Source organism: Bactrocera latifrons, unplaced genomic scaffold (assembly GCF_001853355.1).
Source record: "Bactrocera latifrons isolate USDA-ARS-PBARC rearing strain unplaced genomic scaffold, ASM185335v1 scaffold_146, whole genome shotgun sequence".
Classification (NCBI taxonomy): Eukaryota; Metazoa; Arthropoda; class Insecta; order Diptera; family Tephritidae; genus Bactrocera; species Bactrocera latifrons.
The window spans coordinates 57419-79659 of NW_017534919.1; the positions used below are offsets into that span (position 1 = coordinate 57419).

Below are 22241 nucleotides of genomic sequence, written 5' to 3' on the forward strand. Positions count from 1 at the left end.
AAATTGTGTATTCTCTTTTTCCTTTATTCTAAGTGGCAACTTATTAGATATAATTTGATAAGTGGATATAAATACAATTGATCGAATTACAACTGATTGACAGCACTAACGGCGTAAGCACTTACAATTGACATATGCGGGACAGCAATGAGTTGAAGAGCATTGCTGACACATAACCGCATACCATATATCATCAGACTCTTCAGTGCATAGCGTTAGTTTCATGTACTGATGTTGCGTCTTCAGTTCAAAATTCCAATATACTTTTTTTCTATAATTATTTTATTATTTTAATAAACCTTAATTCGAATAATAGGCTAAAACAGTAATGAGCTATAAATGTTTCTTACTGTACTTACTCTTCATTAGACCAATATATAAGAGTTATGCCAGTTGCTTCCGAGTACTGGTAAATCCAATGAAGCTATTTTTTGACAAACTAATACAATAACTAGCTAAGAAGCTGAACAGAGTTCTTCACATTTGTTTAGCAGTAACTCTTCTATTTATACAAAAATGCTATGCTTTATTCTTTTTTGAAATTTAAAATAATTTAATCCTGACTTACGTGATCTTAAAACCCATTGATATGGTTGAAATAGAAAACTACTACTTTTTCACCTTCATAATGCCAAAAATAAAAAATAAAAATATTTTTTTGGAGTTACTGATTTAATTTTAATACATTTAAATTATTTTATATTACAATTAAAATTCTAAACATTATTTCTAGCTAATATTAAAATACATGTTTAATTAAAAATATTTCAACATTTTATACTTATTTTCATTTTAAAGGCCTTTAGGCCTTTATTCATACAAAATAATTTGATAATTAATGTTTTTGATTCATAATTTCGCAAGGCATTACACAATTTAAAAATATATAATATAAACCAAAATTATATTTCCAAAGCTACATAGTTTGTTATATAAAAAGCTGAATATAATATGAAACTTAAGTAATCTATTTTATTTATATTTTTAATAATATTTTAGAAGGTTATACTAATTTACAATAAAAGAAGTTTGAACATTATATAAACATATATATGTACATATGAATATAAATTTTTTTTTTTTTTTTAAGTTTCTATATTACAAGTTCGTCATTCAATTTAGCAGCTTAAAGTATTTTTATTTTAATTTATATTTTTTTTTTATATAAATATTAAAATGTAACATATCACACACATAAAGTTCCTTAGTTTCATTACAAACTTAAACTTAAGAACCTGCTTAGTCGATAATACTTATTGTGTGAAAATTTGAGAATTTATTTATTTCACTATAGAATCTAACACTGCAATTACAGATAAATTCGATCGACGTTTTATTGAGAACGTTAATATTTGGTTTATGACTTTAGCTTTTCTTTAATCACTTAAAATTTAAAATTTTTTATTTTTTAAACGTTCACATGTGGAGTGCTATTGAAAATTTAATTAATATTAAATTTTTTTGCTGATTTTTATTATCTTAATTTAATACAAACTTTAGTTTAACATCTACAATATTTATTTATTTTTATTTTTAAAGCGAAACTGTTTTTCGTAAGCCATGTGCAAATATCACAACAGAACCAAAAGACTTGGGCAAAGGTGAAGAGAATGAGTGTGGTGAAAAAGATAATTGAACGTTTTCTCTAAGCTGCAAGCAAGCTTTTAACACTTGTTAAACCTGTCAACCAGTTTCAATACTGAAAATATCTTATAGTTATGCTTTAAAAATTAGAACCGTACGAGGTTGCACGAATCGATTTATTATTAAAATTGAAGAGACCGAGTAAACTTAAAAGCTCAAAGCTTGAGATCATTATACTTGCGGGGACTTTTATTGTCATTAAGAAATGGTTCAAGATTTTTGTGTCACATTTTAAAAGCTATCTAAAGTAAAAAAAAAGTTCTTGGGTATTTAAAAGTATTTTAAAAAGTTAAAGTTTTGAAAGTTTTCAAAACATTTGAGTTTCGGAAGATTTTCAAAAAATTAAAGTTTTGGAAGCTTATAAAAAAATAGTTTATGGTTTTCGTTACAGCTATTTACATACATTTTTTTCGAAATTTACTTTAATTTTGGTTTAAAAAAGTGCTTTGAAGCTTTGATATCGTATAAAAAGGATACCATAGCGGACAATCTAAATCTGTTATCTAGTATCCAACTGAGTTATATGCTGTTATTGGAGGTAAAATTACTTGCTGCTAACTGCCTTGAAACTTCTGTACAAACGCGGAGAGCTTTCAAAGCTTTTACGATTAAAAGCTTTTGGTTATAGTTTGTTAAGCCCTGTAATAATCGATGAATTGATGGTTGATCATATACCTTTTACAGCATACTTATGAGTAAAGCTCCTAATATTAAATATTTGGAATACTAAACATACTCTTTTTGCTCTAAACGCTTTTCAAATTAAGCTTATGATTTGACTTCGTTTATTTTAGTTAATCAGTACAATATCTTCAAGTCGAAATTGCATAAATAGCGCTAGTTTTATCACAAAACTCATCTCATTTCCTCCTACTCTACTTAGTGCTTTATGAGATATCAATGCCTTCTATACTTTCCCTAAATATTTAAGTGACTTCAATTATATTCAAATTATACCAACCAGTTCTTCCACTCTGCTTTTAAGATTTTCATCTATCCACATGCTTCCGCTAGGTAGAAGCCGATCTTTTAATTACACAACTTACTTGTTCACTCTATAAACTTTCTAAACCTCATTTCCTTGTCATAACTCGCACTCATATCAACTCTTCATTTCGGAACTCTCTTGCTGATACTCATCTCTTTGCCACATAGACAATGGTCTCGACTGGCGTACGTCCACCCATAGCCAAGTCTTATAAGTCCGTGTGCAACACTGGCGCTTTACAACTCATATCGGTATCAATCGGCTTCGCGGCAACTTGATGTTCCAACACATCTGCGCACGATGTGTCCGGCACTAAAAGCACGGTTGCATTTGTGCCCGGCACAACGTTCCCAGCGGCTTGTTGGTTAGCTGTCTTAAGCGGCGTCTTCAATGTCGGCAAATTGCTTGTCTGAGGATCCGGGTAAGTAACAATTTGATTGGCGGCACTATTATTGCTAGTTGTTGTTGTATTCGTCGTTGTCGTGGTTGTTGTTGAAGCCGCGTTGTGCATATTTGTCGCATTATTATTACGCGTTACCAGCAACTTCTTCTGTTTGGCCTTCTTCGGTGAGAATAAACGATCCGATTGACGATTTTTGCCGAACTTTGGAAAGAGACTATTCTCCAATTGTAACTGGGCATTGACATCCTTACGAGTTGCACAAGTGCAAGCTTTTAGGAAGCTCTTCTTGAAATTGTCGCTCAAAAATGCATATAAAATGGGGTTCATGGCCGAGTTCGAATAGCCGAGACAGCCGGCTAGTAGGAAGATGGTGATCTCGAGTCGCGATGCACATTTGCTTGGCGACGAATAGATGAGCGCCAACTGTGATATCCAATAGGGTAGCCAACACAGTATGTATACTGTAATCACTGTTAGCACCAGTTTGGTCACCTTGCGGTGAGAGCGCTTCTTCTCTTTGGACTTTTGCTTTGGACCGACCGTATGCAATTTGCGTATAACGAGAAAGTAGAAGATCAAGATGAAGGTAAGCGGTGTGGCAAAGCCCAATGTCAGTGTGTACAGTATAAATGTGGTACCCGATTGTGTATTTTGTGCTTCGGGCCACTTAATGTTGCACGACACGTGATCCTCATTCGACTGCACCGTGTTGGCGAACAGTATCACGGGCAACATAAGTAGCACCGACGTCAGCCAAGCAAAACCCGAGACCAATTTCGATACGAACGGCGTACGATAGCGTGGCGATGATATCGGATGACAAACGGCTATATAACGATCGGCTGACATGATCAGCAAGAATATCGACGATGTAAATTGTGTTATTGACGTGCTCACCATATAAGCTTTACACACATAATCGTCAAATGGCCATCTGCCGATTTGCATTGTATACAAGAGTATTGGTATGCCAATCAGAAAGCATTCATCGGCTATGGCCAGATTGAGTATATAAATATTGGTGACTGTTTGCATTTTCGAAAAACGCAGCACCACATAAATAACGAGTGTATTGCCGAAGAGCCCAATAATGCAAACGAGTGCATAGAGTATCATCGTGACCAGATTGGCAATCGCATTCTGCCCATTGTGACACATCATCTCCTCTTCGAAAGTCTCGTTGAAGGTCATATTATAGATGGCGCCATTGACGCGACTAAGAAACTCATTTGCCTCCAATTGTAAGAGATTCAAATTCGGTAAGAGTTGTTCTTGTATGTTCGCCAGCGCTCGAGCGCGTGCCATAGCCAAGCTAGCGCTGCCATGCTCCTGCCCAGCAGGCGGTTCGCTGGCTTCTGTTTTCCCAGCTTGTGCGTATTGTGACATAAAGCTCGCCAGTAGGCAGATGTAGAATAAATTCGATATGTTGTACTCCATTTTGTTGGATGTTCTTCGACAAATTTTGCTGCCTTCAAAGCTTTTCTGCTAATTTTGTGTCTCACTGCACTTAGTTGAGTTACGTTTTGGCGTAGGTCGGTAAGTGCAAAAGCATCAAGTTATGAGAACCAAGTGCCATCTTATACCATCTGTAAAAAAAAATATATATATAAAAATATTTATTTCTTTAATTCGAAAGCAGAAATGTTATAATTTGATTGTCTCAAAGTAGCTCATTGAGAAGCGAAAGGGAAACTATTAATATAGTTTGAGCCAACAAACAATAAAATTTTCCTTTTACAGCTTAATAATTATACTAGTTTGATTTTAAGATTTCGTCAGACAATGCCTATATCTGAACTTGGTGAGATGATGTTTCTGTGAGTGAAGAAATGTTTAAAGTTAATTTAGAGCACGTTTAACTTTCAGAGTTTTAAATAACTCTGACGACGAAGAGTTTAGTAATCCCACCGTAAATCCTGTTCTCGATACTACTGGGCATATTAAACGCCGACGGCTAGTTTGGATTATATTTATTTTTGAATTATAAAAAAAATTTATAATCTGTGGCTGTTAACTCCCCATTTATTCCAAACTTTCAACTTCCTCCTTCCTTCAACAAATAACTTCCTCGAGTGCAATATCTTCACCCCACCCAAATTTCTCCAAGTCTAACTATCGTCGTTAGCTTAAATTCGAGGTAATAATATATTTATTATGGAGCTCCTATCCTTACAAGCTGGTATCTATAGAGTAATGAAACTTTTGATGAACTTTCTAAAGTACTTCCATCGCCTTTGAAACTCGGGATGTTTTATAGAAAAAGCTTTCTTTTGGAATTTTATTTGAAAATACAAACATTTAAATATAGATATTCATGTTCAAGAAGAAATCATATTAAAGAGATTAAAACATCCCCTGTTAAATACATATGCCGAACAGTTAATAAAGTTGCCTTCACTTCTACGGCATCCGGTAGTGTTTTCCCGTCCGACAAACTACTAAAACCAATTGTCTTTACTTATAAATTTACTAATAACAAACAATTTCATTGCAATAAAACTTCTTGACTTCCTGACACGTGCGACTCTTCGAGTATATATGCACAATTGCTTTTCTGAGTTTACACTCACTGTGACCCCATAAAATACGTTCACATATTGTGAAAATTAGCACTCAAATAGCCTTGGTGGGCAAACCAACAAAACCAAAAGAGAAAACAATAAAGTGGTTTGTTGTCATAAAATAAATCAGTTAACGGCAATTATTTCAAACGTAACAGGAAAAGTTTTACTTTACGCACAAAAGCAAAGTCACACGAATGCCTTTGAGCTTGTGAATCATTCTACCAACTGCTATAGTACGTGCTACGTACTCCAGATATAAGAAAATGTCTGCTCATAAATTATTAACTCACATGTGGACAGAAGTTGTTGGAGAAATGCATGCGCTGAACAGGAAGACAAGGAAATGACAACAGGGTTTAAGAGTTGGTATGTGGCAACATATTTCAGTTAACACTTCGTACACAAAAGCTTAATAGATTAATGTTGAGTGATTTCGAAGGCGTTTGATAAAATATTAATGAAGAATAATTAGCGTTTTTCGAATATTTTTGTATTGCACATGATTCTTTGGAATGCAACAACGTAGTGACGTGTAGTGTAACTATAACCTACTGAAGATTATATTATACATGAAAATGTTTCAATATATTTTACTAAAACATTCCTTACTTAAAGGAACACTTCTTAGAAAACCGCATAATGCGAAGTAATTCTCACTTTCTCTTCCTCCTGTGTTTTCTTTATTTTCTTGCGCATTAAAACATGAAGCCATAAGACCTTGTGCCAGCCTTTGATTATATCAGATTACTGCTTTCAATTAACGTGTAATCACACTTTATGCCACGTTGAACTTGTTGAACACTCAACCATACGTTTGTTTACTCATACCTTATGTGGATGCTTTTAATTTGGCTTTCAATCAAAGGTGTTTACACAGTATACGAGAGTATAGTAAACAAAAGTGTCACGAGCAGGCTTAAGCATGCACACACAGTTCTTTTTATTTCTGAGAAAAATTGTAATAAAGCATAAGGTTTGCGTTAAACTCTTAAAGGTAGAAATTTATATCATATACCTATTAGTTATGTAAGTTGCAGTAAATATATGGGAATGTGTATACTTAGTTGGCGCCGTTTAAGTGTGACTAAGTAAATAATCTTTCATTTCAAAAAATAGAAAAAATATATATTTAACGATAGAAAGCATAATAGATAGAAAGCAATAGATAGATATAAGCTATCGAAAGAACCCTCATGAGTTTATAGCCGTCCGTTTTTAAGCCGCTTTTGTTGAAATAGTAACGTCCTTCAGACAGTATTAAAATCCCCGTTGGCAAAACGTAAGTATTACAGACAAATATTCATACAAATCACCAGTATCCGCTAGGCTATAAATAAAGGGTGTAGTTTAAAGGTTCAAACGAGCATAAAATAAAATACCGAATTTTATTGTTTGAAACAAAATGTTGCTATATTTCTAGGATCAGTTGTTTCTCATAAGGTCCAGCCGCTCAGTCCAGTTCACAATTTTTTTTTTTTTTTTTTTTTTTTTTTTTTTTTTTTTTTTTTTTTTTTTTTTTTTTTTTTTTTTTTTTTTTTTTGGATACAATTAAGACTGGACAGTCTCTGATGCCTCTACAGGGCAAAGTAAACAGGAAGCCCCCTGGTGGTGTCATATATGTATTTCTTTTGACTTATGACTTTTATGATATTTCATTTATTGGAAGTGAAGTTATTGCATTTTAAGTGTCAGAATGTTTGTGCTATCGATGCCAAAATGAGCTTCGAACAAAGAGTTAACATTAAACTTTGTTTTAAAATTTGTAAAACTTTTACCAAAACATACATGTCGATCAACATGTGAGCCAATGAAAAACCGTGATCACCGAAAATTCCATCGAATCTGTAGGTGTGTTCATCAAAAATCAGCCCTGAAAGCACTGAAATTTATATAAATAGAATTGAATATCTCCAAAACATAGATTTATCGCATTTTGACCGAACATTTGGGCTTAGGAAAGATGTGTGCACGGTTTGTTCCACACAAATTGACTGACGACCAAAAATTACTCCGAATCCAACATTCGAAGGACATCTTATCCGGACCGATTATTTGTCAAAAATCACATTTAACCATTAAGAACTCCCCGTATTCCCCTTATATGGCACCGTGCGATTTCTTCCTTTTCGAAAAAATGCTTTTGCTCATGAAAGGAAAGCGTTATGTAGACGCCACCAAGGTAAAACACTCATTCGACATGCCTTTGGATCCTGCAAAAAGCAGTATTGAAGCAGAAGGAGATTATTTCGAATAAAATAAATTAATTCTGCCGAAAAAATCATTTGTTCTGTTTTTTTAAAGTCTTGTTTACTTTGGAAGGCTGGTTGTACAATACATGATTTCCTTCATAATAAAGGCACCCTATATTATACCAAAAAATGTTTCAGGTGAGCCTACATTCTTTAAGCGCATAAAGTACAATGTTGCCATTCATTTTCGTACATAGATATTTTAAATACCAAATAAAGAGACTTAAAGTTTTTGAAATGAAAATTTGTGAGTGTAATCTGGGAAATTAGCTTAGATAAAACACCTGTGATAGATTACTTGTTACCCTTACTGTATTAGTACCATATCTATAATATTAACATAAATGAAATAAATGAGCATAAAATAAGTATAAACGGATATTATGCGCAGTTAAAAAAGATGTAAGCTAATATGAAGATAATTTTGTGCTACTACTTAATGCTCTTATGTTGCATATATTTAGATGCAAGTCGTTAATAGCTAAAGCTTCTTAGCTCCTTTTCTGATATTGTCAGCATGGTAGTTTGAATGTACAGTGCCTGCGTGATTTTCAAGCATTGAGGCATCAGGGAAGGCATTCTCTGGAATAGTCTTGAGAGCCGATGTGCATGCTATTTGGATCTTCTCTGTCGACTCAAAATGCTTGCCTTTCATCGGCCTTTTCAGGCAAAGAAACAAAAAAGTCCGGGACAGAAACATCTGGGCTGTGGGGCGCCTGCGGAAGCGTTGGGATGCCGGCTTTGGTTAGATAGCTGTTCATAAGAAAGACGGTGTGAGCCAGGGTTTCCGTTTTTTCAATCAGCTGCGATGTCTTGTCTTTCGTTTTCTTGTTGTCTCTCTATCTCCTTCTCTTTCCTTTCTCTCTCGCCCCCTTTATCTTTCTTCTTAATGTTCCTTATTGACTAGCGACGTCCAAACAAAACATAGTTTATCATCGCTTTTCATATATTACCTGGCTCTAGTGCGAGTTAAATTTCTATCGAACAATAAAAGTAGCAGTACTCTCTGCAACTCACATAAAATCTCACTCCATACACTTTTCCATAGTAGTTTGCTGACAACTTTGATAGCATAGCAACTAGCTTCAGGGTCTGCTGCAAATGCTCTCAACATCAAAATAAAAGTGCAAATTTAGAATTTACTACGCTTATATAAGCTTATATTCATTGACCGGTAGGTACTTAGTGTACATGGTTATATATTTATGTAATTAAAAAGAATAAAACTCTGCAATATTTATTTATTTTTTTCGCCTATAAATCTGTTGTCCATCGAATGGGAATTGAATCAGTGCCGATGGTCATAAATGCTCAGGCAATATAATAAAATCTAGCTAGGATTTTAGTGGGCAGATATAATGCATACATGTGTGGGTAGAAGTGTACATACATATACATATATGTACTCCTTTCTTAAAAGCTACTTTGTGTTGTGACATATACGTGTTGCCACGTGCTCTAAGTTGACACTCTGACACTAACCCAACACATTCGCAATACAATTGGCCTGCCACTGAACTCGACACTGTCAACTGCAAGGTTTTTCATGCTCTCTTCTACTTCCGTTTCGTTATGTGTCGACTCTTTATTAGAGTGTGTCATGGCAGTAGTCTGAGTGTACAAGTGCAGCAGTCGTTTTGTGCGCGCCGATGTGTTGTTTAGCTTGACCCGCGGTGGCATATTTGCGCTTATCTTATTTATTATTGCCCCCAAAAAGTGTTTTGTACCTTTTTTACTTATCTCACTCGTTGGTGCGTGGTGTTTTGTGTGTTTCTTCTTTTCCCCTTTCCTTTTTCATAGTCACTTTTAGCGAACACGCCACGCTATTTAGGCGTAATATATTTTGTAGCATATTTTATGTGGGTGGACACGTGCCACATGGTGGGGCGGACTTATTCATAGTAGACAATTTCTAAGTCCGACAGGTGAATTATGAAGTGGGCACCTATTGTTTGTAACCGTACTACTTACGGGAATATACTATATGAGTTTATTCGCAAGGAAAGCAATTTTCAGACACATGAATGCATTATTTAGATGGAAAAAATGTTTTTGCGATCTGTCGAAAATATTCATCACTTGTTGCTTGGTAGTGAGAGCATGTTTGGTTTGCCTGCTATTGTTGTTAGTTATAAGGTGCCATTGATGGCGCTATCATAGAATAGTGTACATCATAACTTTTGCTTCGCGACTCACTATATATTTCTGTTACTCTAGCTTAATTGTTATTTTTTTCATATTTTCATACCGTTGTCTATATCAGCTTTGTAGCTATTTAGTCAAGAATGGACGTCAGAGATTTTATACTCAAAATTTTTATAACATTTATTTCAATGTATAGACAAAGAATGTATTTGTACTAAAATTTATTCTTATTCAAACAGATACTCACTTGTCAGACCTGCGCGCCAATACAATGTATACTGAAACGAAAGTGAGAATTGTCTGTGAAATTACTGAAGATTTTATTTACATCGAGATAAATTGTTTGCTTGGGTCCAAACATAAGTATGGACATTTTCATTCAGCGAATAGAGTAAGGGAGTTAGAAGTTACAGGTAGTCTCTTTACAAGTGTTTTTTTCGTTAGTGTGCTGGGATTACTTTAACTAATAAGTAGTGATTGTTATTATATAAGTTCAATTGAACAAGTACTACGACTTCTATATATAAAAGTTTATTATGATTGCGTAATGTAGCTTCCAGCAAAATATAAAATTGTTATGCGCACAGACCCACCCACATTTGTTATATGTTTTTCCAACCCACTTATTAAATTGCTGACTTCTACCACAAGATTTGTTCTCAAGTATTTTTGCTCAATAAAAATACGACTCTTTCGTTAGTGCTTATTGTTGTTGTATACCTATGTGAGTACAATAACTATTAACACGATATTCATATACGCTCTGGCAACACAAAAATGCACAAAATTTCACTATGCTCTCACCTAACTCGATGGACACCTTTCACAACATCTAAGCTTCTTTGCAGTAGCTTGTGGCAAGTTTGCAATTACCAACAACAACTGCTTTTGGTTGCTTACATGGTCACATGTGTTTTGAGCTCCCTCAACTTGCATTTCGGTGTTTTGCTTGCATACTATAAGTACATATGTGTATTTGCAAGTAATGTACCTGTGCATACAAGTAGTCATTACTTTGAATGGCCGGAGGCAATAAATTGAGCATAAAATCGTATTTGCCAAAAATTTGCTGTTGGCAATGGGAATTTTCGTATTACCAAAATGGAGTTGGTAGAATTTCTCAATTTCACATTTCAGTACGTGGCTACTGAAGACTTTGTGAGCTAAAGCAATAAAAGCAGAGTTATGGGTTGCACTGGCGTCAAGAGTTATGTAAAATAACTGTTAGTAAAATTGTGTAGGAAAAGTATTTTCTGATTTAAAAGGTGCATCTGAACTCTGGAAAGCCTTAAATGAATTCGAATTGAATTTTATATAAATATAAAAAATATCGATATACAAAAAATCGATAAGTTAAGAAATCGATATACTGAATTATCGATAAGGCTTAAAGCTTTTCAAATGTCAGAAATAAAATACGACTTGGTTCATATTATCGATTTATATTTACATATACTTATATCGGCATATAATAGGACGGAGTATTTCAGATACATAATTATTAAAACATAAATATCGATCATTTCTTTCTATTAAAAAATTTTATATCGTTCTTAAACTATTTGTAAGTGGGCCAGAAATCAGGAAAGGAAATATATATTATACAATTTAATATATAGAGCCAGCCTAAATAACAACAAAAATTAATGGTTGCCATTATTATTTATTTAATATATTTAGAAGTTGCCAACTGGCTCCAAAATTTTTGAAATAAATAATGAAATTTACAGTGCGGTTTATATTAAATAATGTCATCTAATCAACAGGACAACAAGAAAAAAAAAATTATGAATTTTTTATAACTAAAATATAATTTTTGAACAGTGTTGCCATACTTCTAAATTTCCTAACGCGAAATAAATAACATAATATAGCCAAATCAAAGAGAAAACGTGGAATTAACCAAATTGAAGGGTTTTTTATAACTAAAATATATTTTTTGAACAGTGTTGCCATACTTTCAAGATGCTTTAACATGGATTAAATAATCAAATATAACGAAATAAATAGGACAACATAGAATAAACAAGGTTTGAGGATTTTTTATAACTAAAATATATTTTTGAACAGTGTTGCCATACTTACAAAATTTTCTAACTTGTATTATATATCATTTAACTAAACAGGAGGAAAATATGAAATGAACCAGATTGAAGGATTTTTTATAACCAAAAATTTTTCTTGATGTTGCCATCCAAATTTCTAGATTTCAAAAATAAATTTTTTCGGCTATTATATAGATTTTTTTGTATTGGAACTGTTCTTAAGCTGTTTCGATTTTATATTTATCTTATTGGTTTTTCACTTTAAAAATCAATCACTTGGAGGAGACGCACAGAAACTAAACTTATGCTCGTGTAACCATAAATGAGTTTGTATATGTATATAGCACATAGTATATACATCTTAAATGCTAACAGTGCATACTCAAGCGTAAAATTGCTTCGATAAACCAATGAGTGACTTTCCAAAGATAACTAGCAGCTCAGCAGTTCATGTGACCAGAAGAGCAATATGAATTGGTTACGAGCTAAAAATGACTGAAAGTGCAACGAAGGTGTATTTGTAACACACATTAAGGTACTGGTGCGAAACAATTACCGAACGTAAAATAGAGTTCAAACATAAATGTGAATTATTGTACGAGCATACTGTAATACATCTATATAAGTTGATGAATAATTCAAGCAAGTTAAATTATTTGCAGCGAGGTAACTATTTAGCTGTGAAGTCTGGATTTGACTTACATTCTAATTGATTGAATACCTACAAACTGATGTTGATATATAGTACAAATCGTTTGAGGGTTATTAAGAGAGTTGAACATTATTATCTTCATTAAATAAGAAATATAGATCAGTTCTTCCATCAGATGGATCAATGTAGATACATCAAAGTCTGTTATATTTTAATTTCTTCAAATTTTGACGATAGTTTTTTCGTAAAAGAATTCCTTCGGTTCTGGTCTATATGTTTTTATGTGTAATAGCGTTGTGAGAAATCAATACATAAGTTATATATACAAACACTAAACAGATATATGAGAAAAACTTTGTTTTACATGATAACTTTACAAAACTTGGCATAAATTACCTACTAAAGCTTCTCCTGTTTCACTTTTCTTTTCAGTATTTTTTGGTGGGGACAAAACAGATGTACATATGTATTTCCAAATATAAAATTTACAGAAAATGTGCTAGTGAAGCGAATATTACATCTACAAGTGTTAGCGATGTGTGTCTGTGCCCAAAAAATAAGGTGACATAATATTTATTTTGAAAATTATTTATTTATTCTTCCAAATAAATTTCATCCCATTTAAGGGAATCCCCACTAGATGTAGTATGTTATGCCAACGGATTTTCCAATCTTCGAAACACTGGTTGTAGTCACTTTTCGGGATGGCCTTCAGTTGCGCCTTGGCTGCGGCTTGAATCTTCTCTATCGTATAAAAACGGTGTCCCTGGAGCGTCTTTTGAGCGCACGGCGCCAGATCAGGTGAACACGGTGGTTGCGGAACGATATGGGTTGAGTTTTTGACGAAGTGATCATTTAATGCAAATTCTTTGCTCAACAAATTTCGACATCGCAAAAAACGAAAAGTCACTTTTAGCAGCTCACAAAACGACACGTATCTCACACACTAATGAATATTTTGACATAAATGTGACTGACAGTACTACCAACCTAAAAAAAAAATAATTCTCCAAATTCTGGGACGCAAGGAGTTTGAATTCAAATGTCACAGGTGTAAGATACCAGGCTACAAAGTATCGTTAAAAGTTTCAGCTTCATGAAATCTGTTTCAAACATTTTTGTTTAAAAATGTTTAAAAACCAACCTAGTACATATACTCATATGCATATATATTACTGAAGCAAGTATATACATACATCATATATTCAATCTAATCACTTTGGCAATCCTTACGCAGCTAAGCGTTAAACAGCTTGAAAGTTGCAAAGCCGAAGCAGATGCTCGAGCTAACAGCTTACTGCCTGCCACAGGAGCACAAATTGATGTATTGAATATTGAGGAAATGTCACATGCCACATATTGGAATACTTTGTGGCAGGGATAATGCAACCTGCTGTGAATCAAAATATTGCTGTTGTAGCTCGCTCTTTCAAGTTTTCATTTTGTTGTTGTTGAGACTTTTTTTTTTTTTTTGGTAAATGCTGCTCATACGACGTTGAATTTAATCTTACGAACTCTGTGTTAGCCCCAAAGGTGAAGTGAAAATTTGCACTTCGATTTCACATATTTGTTTATTGATGTTCGCACTCTGTTTACACTTTCTATAAGCTTCGAGCTTTTGATGCACATTTTCGTATACGAAGAAAGCATGTTAACGGAAAAATGAAAAGCTGTGGGTATATGTGTGTGTGTGTGTAAAATATTTGAATGTAAATGCAATTATTTTTGAATTTCTTTGCCAGAATTTCTCGTCTCGTTAAATGTCACAGCAGCTGAAAGGATTTCATAACATGGAAAATCAATTACAACAAAAACCATAACAAGTGCACAACAACAATTAAGAGCTAGCAGGTGACGAAACAAATATTGGAACAATCATTTACTGAAAGCACAACACACGCACACACATATATGTATATATACATATATTTACTTTTTATGCTGCCAAATAAATGCCATGCGGCATGCCACAACACAACAAATGCAGTAAAAAGTTTATTTTTTTCTCAACTTTGCAAGCGTGTCGCCTACAATTTAAGGCATAGCAGGAAATTGCAATTCTTCCCTATCATTTGTGGCATGCCGCATGCAATCTCTGCATTACAATTAAACAGTGTCGAAATGCTTGCCACTTGCCACGCGCAATATATGTACAGTTCGGTAGCAATTCACCAAACATCCGCGCCACCGATCAACTGGCAACAGCGAAATGTTAGTCGATTCCAACACTTGCCACACGTGCCAAATGCACTGTTTATGCAAATTACACAAAAAACAAACAGCTGTTCATGCGGCGCAGCAACAGGCCGAGTAAAATCTGCGCTAGCAAAACCTGCTGTGGCGTACAAATAAATGTTTTTGTTGCTGTTGCTAGCGGCCGTCAAGTCACGTTGCACGTATGTACGCTATTACAAGCCCAGCCAGTCAAGCGTATGCCCATAATTTTCTTCACAAGTTATCATTAGTGGCAGCAAAGAGCAACAACAAATTTAATGCCATATGCTTACAACAACAACAAGCTTATAGTCACCTCGCCGTTTTGTGTAGGTGGTGTGTTAAATTAGTCGAAACCTAGGCGCTTGTTGCGCCACAGGCATTCACACAAAGCAAATTAGATACATTAGTTTGTTGTTGTTTTATTGTTTTGTGCTACTTTTCTTTGTGCCTCTGACACACTTTTGTATGTAAATTTATGTGCCTCTACTCATTCGCCGGCACCGTTGTGCGGCAGGTGGCAGCTGCTTCACACGTTTGCTGTCCTTTTTGCTTTCCTATTTGGTTTTTTGGCTTGCTCATATGCGTATATAGCTGTGTACAGGTAGCGAATGCCAGTAGGCTACAACTACAACAAAAATGCGGCAATATCAACAATAAGAACTGCTTTTTGCCATCACTCACGCATAAAGTCATGAATATTAAAATGTAGATTTGTTTATTCAAAATGTGATTTATTGTATGTTGTTGTTGTTGTTGCTATTATTTCATTTTGGCCTAGCACATGGCAATGGAGTGCTGACAGAAAGATATCTCTGCAATATGGATATGGTATATATTTATTTTACTACATTTTAATACTCGTATGTATACATGCATATTTTTTCAAGTATATCTAATAAGCTCATCCAGACTGCAGCAAATATTTCGAAGCATGACTTTTATAAATGGCTTATGTTACTAATGGGATTTCTGAAACTTCTTCGTGAATTTCTGAAGAAATATATAGGCCCATGTAACCTAAAGAACCTTCTTTATTTTATTTTATTTTATTTCTACAAACCTTTGGGGTGTAGTCGAACCTCAATACACCAAACTTTAAGAGTTTTCTTATTTATATGTTAATTTTTTAGCCTGAGTGTAGCAAAGTCTAGTGACCTTCCAAGTCGAAAGAATGTACCCAAAGTGGAGATTGATCCATACCCAAATAGCTTACGATAAAGTATGTTTATTAGAAAATATTAAGTGTGGGCATAACTTTAAAATTCTTCAACTATTCTTCAAAATCTATGTCGTCCCCTTCAACCAAAATCCCTTTATGCCAAAGTAATCTCCCTTGGCCCTAATACACTTGTCCCAAAATTTTTTCCAATCCTCGAAACAGTTGTTAAATTCCATTTTCGGAACAGGCTTCAATTCGCGTATCGATTCACGTCTAATGTCTTCAGTTGACTCAAAATGCTTCCTCCGGAGTGGTCGTTTGAGTTTGCTGAGTAGCCTGAATTACTATATTAGAAGAATAAGGTGATTGCTGCACGATATTGGTTTAAAATTTAGCGAAAAAGTCACGAAGAATCGATGCAGTATACAAAATAATTCCAACCTTTTTTATGAATAGCCCACGTAAGCAATGCATAACACGCAAATACCATACCTTGAGGCAGTTTCCGAGAAACCAGTTTACACAATTTTGATTTTTGATCTATTTAGACGTGTTTTTTCCGGCTTGGCTCACTTTTGCCATGACAATGGGCTAACTAATCCGCTGTTTCCGTATCATAAGCATAGATCCAAACGCATCACCTGTTTGTCGAACAAAATTTGTGAATTTAAAACTAGTTGTGCTTGCACTTCCTTAAGTCCAAATGGTCTATCGAAATGGTTTTCACTGATTTCATGCTGCATATTTTACAACTTTCGTTAGTTTGATGTTAATTGATGGACACATTTGATGAGCAAATGCTACAGATTTTAACAAATTCTTTTAAAAATAATGCGCGCACTAATAGTTACATTAAACCAATCCAATTTGTAGGAGAGTAACTGCGAAAGGAGAAAGAGTTTCGCAAACAAAAATTAAGGAAACAAATTTGATCGAATTTGTACTGACGCTTTATCACTGATCGATCCAGATAAGAAATGGAAGAATGATGGAAATACCATCCTAATATTCCATAATTGCATATATTTAAAAACAATATTGATATGAAAATAGGTAAAGAAGATAAAGAAAAATAGTAAAGATCTTTTTTATCGCACTATCTACCCGCATAAGAACTTTTACAAGAATCATATACGAAGACTCAATAATAAAATCAGCTGAAAATACCATTTCTCCTTGAAAACCAAATGACAAAGATTATTTCAACGGACCGCCTAGTGTAAATATTAGACACAGAGTATGAGATAGGAGTTCTTCTCATACTCTTCTTCTTCAGACCAGTTCAGACAGTTGATTGAATTTTATGAAATTTTATATTTATTAAGCTGGTCACCCTACAAATACTTATGAAAAGCAAATTCTCTTTCGATTTTATTGTGGAAAGTGGAAATTATGTTACAATGCCTGCTAAGCGGACTCTAAGAGTTATATAAGTGTATCTTTTACAAATTGGCGCGACATTTTTTTCCTACTATTCTCATATATTATATATTTATGCACAAGTAGCTCATATCAATAAGCCATTTTACTTAAATATGTTGCCTACTGTGCGAACTTATTTACGCTAATGCACTATTTGTTTGCAATTCATTATGTGTGTGAACAACATAGCTTTAACGCTTGCTGACATATCAGCTCGTCGTGTGATCACTAGCAGTGACCTCTATTTCTCAGCGCACCGCATTGTATAGTGCAATGGTTGTAATTGTGTTATTAATTTATTACTTCTAAAAACTCGGCGCATAACATGTTTCAATTAATCAATTGTGTTTACTTAGTAGTTGGTCTGAATATTTAAAGGCAATCATACACTTGCCTTAACTTCATTATTTTCACATATTATAGATACTCTGCTAAGAAATACTAATTCACTTCACTCAATGAGCACTTGAGAATTCAGGTAAGTGATGAGATGATGTTAGATATTATTTAATTATGAAATTGGTTTTTAATAGTTAATTGCGTGTTTTGTCATTGGAAAGACTGTACACCAACATGTATTAGGTTGAACAACTTTTATTATTTAATCATAAGAACATTTTAAATGTTTTTTATCACATACGCCGGTGCGTATGAGCAACATTTCGGCCACGGGTATTTGGTGAATATCAACTTTTGAATAATAATTTTGTGTTATGTTTACTTTAAATTCCTTGCAAAACTTTCTACTATAGATGCAATATATGCAGTTGTGAGTGATACCATACATTGGCACCACCTGTCCATAGAATTTTCCAAAATAAATAATTTACGTTCGTTATCATAATAAAATAATAGAATCCATACTATCACTGGGGTCGAGCGTATGATTCACATTTTGGCCTTGTGTATTTTGTAAAGATATAATTTTCCTCAAAAAAAATTTTGCAAACAAAACAGCAAAATCAATTTTGAAGCTATGCTTTACTGTAAATGCCTCCATAAATTATAATTGCTACCCAGAAGTTTTTTAAGTTATTTGGGGAATATGTGTGCAATTTTCCTTAAGTTAATGGTTCTGTATGAGAAATAAAAATGCTACTCAGCTTTAAGACTTATTTTATTGAAGTTTTGAAACAAAATATATGTCTTTTATTTTCATTTACGGCAGGGAGTATAACTAACATTTGAACACAATAAAAAAATTGTATATATATAACTATGTAGCCATTAATTTGGAATGTCATATCACCTGTGCGTATGAGTAACATTGAACCTAAACTCATGTACACGTAACTGTAGCGGACTCGATAATGTGAAGACGCTTGATTTGACTGGGTAATATATAAAATTAGTGGTTGTCAATGTTGTTTGCTAATAGAATAACCTTTGAGTCGATTTAAAAAATTTAAAAAAAAAAATAGTTAATTTCTGTGCTTCATTTGCTTCTTATATTCTGAATATTTTCGACTTTATTAAAGCCCTTAACTTAGCAATTAAAAGTGACTTGTTATATTATTAATTCCAAAATAGCGTCACATGTCTGCAATAAATTTTATTGCATAACAAATTTATTATGACTCTTCATGTTCATAACTTATTTAACACACACTTGTATTGTGTTTATTTTATCCAAATAGCAAATTTTTGAATTTTACCGCCTACAATTTTATTATACAAGTTTTCTTTATTCTTGTAGTTCACCTTACTTTATAAAACCGCACACAAACTTACATAAATATTTATATATAAAGCACCCAGCTTATGCATATATATTTCACTCGCCCACTGTCTATTGTCTTACCAGATAATAAATCCCACAAAGTAGCGCAACAAAACAAAACAAACCAACAAGCTTGCCACGTAATATAAACAAAAGCAGCTTAACAACTCATAAAAGCCGTAAAAAAGTATCAGCAGCAGATTTTTGCTGGATTATGTGGAAGTGTCGCCAAATTGGCGATTTAAGCGATTGCATTTTATTACTTCATACATCTCCGTAAATAAATAAATATTTGCTGATTTCGTGGTATAACTTATTTACGTCCTTCCACATTGCTTTTCGCCTTACTTCGTTGCTTGTTATTTGTGCTTTGCTTAGCCATTTAGTGCTTATGATTTTTGCATTACTATTTTATGCTCGCCATAAATGATTTGTCAGCGATTTTGCACAATCTTTTTTGTGTGTGTTTGGTGCCACTCGTGCCGAAATAATCGTTTAAGTGTTGTTGCTAATCAACTTTCTTGGTTTATTTAATAGAAAGAATTTCAGCTTTGCTGCTATGGAAAATTTTACGATGATAATAAAGCAACTTTAATATGGATAATGTAAATTGTAGTAGCGAAAAATATGTATTTGTTAAAGTAGTTATTTGTATGGGTTATTTTAGTGAGAGAAATAATGGCGTTTGTTTTAAGTAACTTCATCTTCTCCCACTCGCCTTGTCTGCAGGAAATTATCAAGGCGAAAAAATTAAAGAATAATGTTTTTTTATAACCATATACATATATTTATATTTTACATAGCATTGCAAATGGTAGAAATGTGATTTAAGACTCACACAAATACATTTGAATATTGGACAGTAAAGTTTTAAGCCATAGACTTCAAGACTTTTAAAATATTTTTGTATAGTATAATTCAGAATTCAGTGATTTCAAAGAAGACTTATGAATACGCCCGAGGGAAGTAGTTCGAATGAAATTTTTACTAAGCAGTCATACAAACATTTTAATCACTTTAATATCTTTATTGCCTTTTCCCCAGACTACATTGTACACATACGAGCTTACAATAAATAACTCAAGATGAAATTTATAAAATAAAATAGAATAAAAAAATAAAAATCTAAATAAAATAAAATAAAATATTAAATTGATTAAAATTTCAAGCAAACTCATTGTTCAATTTTATTTTCATGGTAAAAACCGCCAGCAGTACTATAATATCTTGAAAATTTTCCAGCTTGAATTACAGTAGAATGAAGCTGTCATACGAGCACAAATGTCTCTCTTCAGTTCGAACCCTTTACTATAAAGAAATCATAATAAAGAAGGAATTGTATATAAATAACTCTTACTTCCGCTGTACTCTCTTATACTATTAGACTTGTATTCATTTTCACATTAATGCTGATAGTATAGCAAATTTAAATCAAAGAAAATATTGCTTACATTTTACAAAGCCGCTTTGTTTGTAAGTATAATCGAAAATTCAGCTCATTCTCATAAAAGTTTGTTTTATAGACTTGTTTACCATTGCAGCATAACATTAAAAAGTTCATGTGTACTTTCTAAATAATATTTCTTCTCCAAGTTAGTAAAATGAAGTAAATTTGTGAGCATTCTTTGAAATTTTATCCAGCAACATATTTTTCTTTGATATTTGAATAGACGAAAACTCTAAAACTAACTTTGATAAAGGGCGGGAATGTTAAGATTAAGGTAAAATGTACCAAAGGTGAAGCATATCTGATAAACGAGGAGTACTTTTCAGCGAAATAGTTGAAAATAAAAACGCCACAGACGGAAAAACAACAAAGCGCGACAAAATAAGCGAGAAATATAAATAATTTATTTGTAAGCAATGAGAGTACATAAGTAGAAAGGGTGTGTAAATGAAGCGAAGTTTAAAAAAGAAAAACTTGCAAATAAAGCAGGACGGCACGGCAAATACAATATATAGCTGGTGTGGGACTAATGTATATCAAACAGAAAACCGACTGTTTTTTAGTTTTGTGTACAAAATTATAAGCCACAGAGACAAAAACAATAAATAAAATAAAACAACGAAACAGGAAAATAAAAAATGCCGAATAGTACGCAGATTATTTATGAGCGCACTGCGGTCACCCAACCGCCAAACGGCAACAAAGTGTGGTTATCAGTGAACGCGAAAATATCAAAATGCTTGTTTACTTACGCGTACGTGCTTGTCAGTAGCACAAAACGAACGCTAGCAAAAACAATTGAGTTTGTAATATATTGTGCGACACAGCGTATGAGTTACGCAATGCGTGAAGGCAGCCGGTGAACAAACCAAACTGCATTAAAAGCATTTGGCTAAAAAAAAAAAAATTATGTAATGAAAAGACAAATAAATACAAATTCTGTAAACAATAACAGGTAAATGAATGTTGCACAATCGACAAAAATAAATATGGCTGCAAACTGGATTGCAAAACTTTTATAACAGCTTTATCCATATCATTGCGTACAAAGCTACTGTAAGCGTACTAGATTTGTCAAAATAACATAAACACTGTCCTTTTTAAGCTGTGGATTAAAATTGTTGCTATGTTTGTGGATTGTTAAGTTTTTGTTAACACCTTTTATAAGCGGATTACCGTTTCATTTGCTGTGATTTTTGCTGAGTTATATATACTTGAAAGATTTTTGTGTGTTTGGAGCGATAAAACAATGGTCGAAAAATTAATATTATACAAAACTTTACATATTTCCTTACTGTTCCTCAGCTTTGTTGGGTTACGGCCTAATTTTAGGATTGCAGGCTTTGTTATTATCCAAGAATATTATATATTTTAGCTGTGAACTCACGCAGATGAACAATAAACTATATTCTTTTGATCTGAGTTTCAATTTAGGTATTCTGAGCGATTGTTTTCACATACACTCATACTATCTAAATAAGCATGCATAATTTTATAGTCAATTCAATTCATGGGGAATTCCAGTCTAGAAAAAAATGTTGGGCAGTTTTTTCAATTTTATTAAAAAAAAAAAAAAAAATCAAAAA

At 33.2% G+C, this 22241-nt stretch overlaps 1 protein-coding gene across 2 annotated transcripts in view; it reads right to left on the reverse strand.

Moving 5' to 3' along the window:
- Positions 1-2029: 2029 nt before the first annotated feature.
- Positions 2030-22241, reverse strand: part of LOC108965699 (somatostatin receptor type 5-like) — a 45324-nt gene continuing 25112 nt past the window's right edge. For both annotated transcript variants that reach the window (XM_018928278.1, XM_018928277.1), the window contains one exon: positions 2030-4621. In XM_018928278.1, coding sequence (XP_018783823.1) covers positions 2841-4472 — 1632 coding nt within the window. In that variant the 5' untranslated portion in view covers positions 4473-4621 and the 3' untranslated portion in view covers positions 2030-2840. The remainder of the gene's footprint in view (positions 4622-22241) is intronic.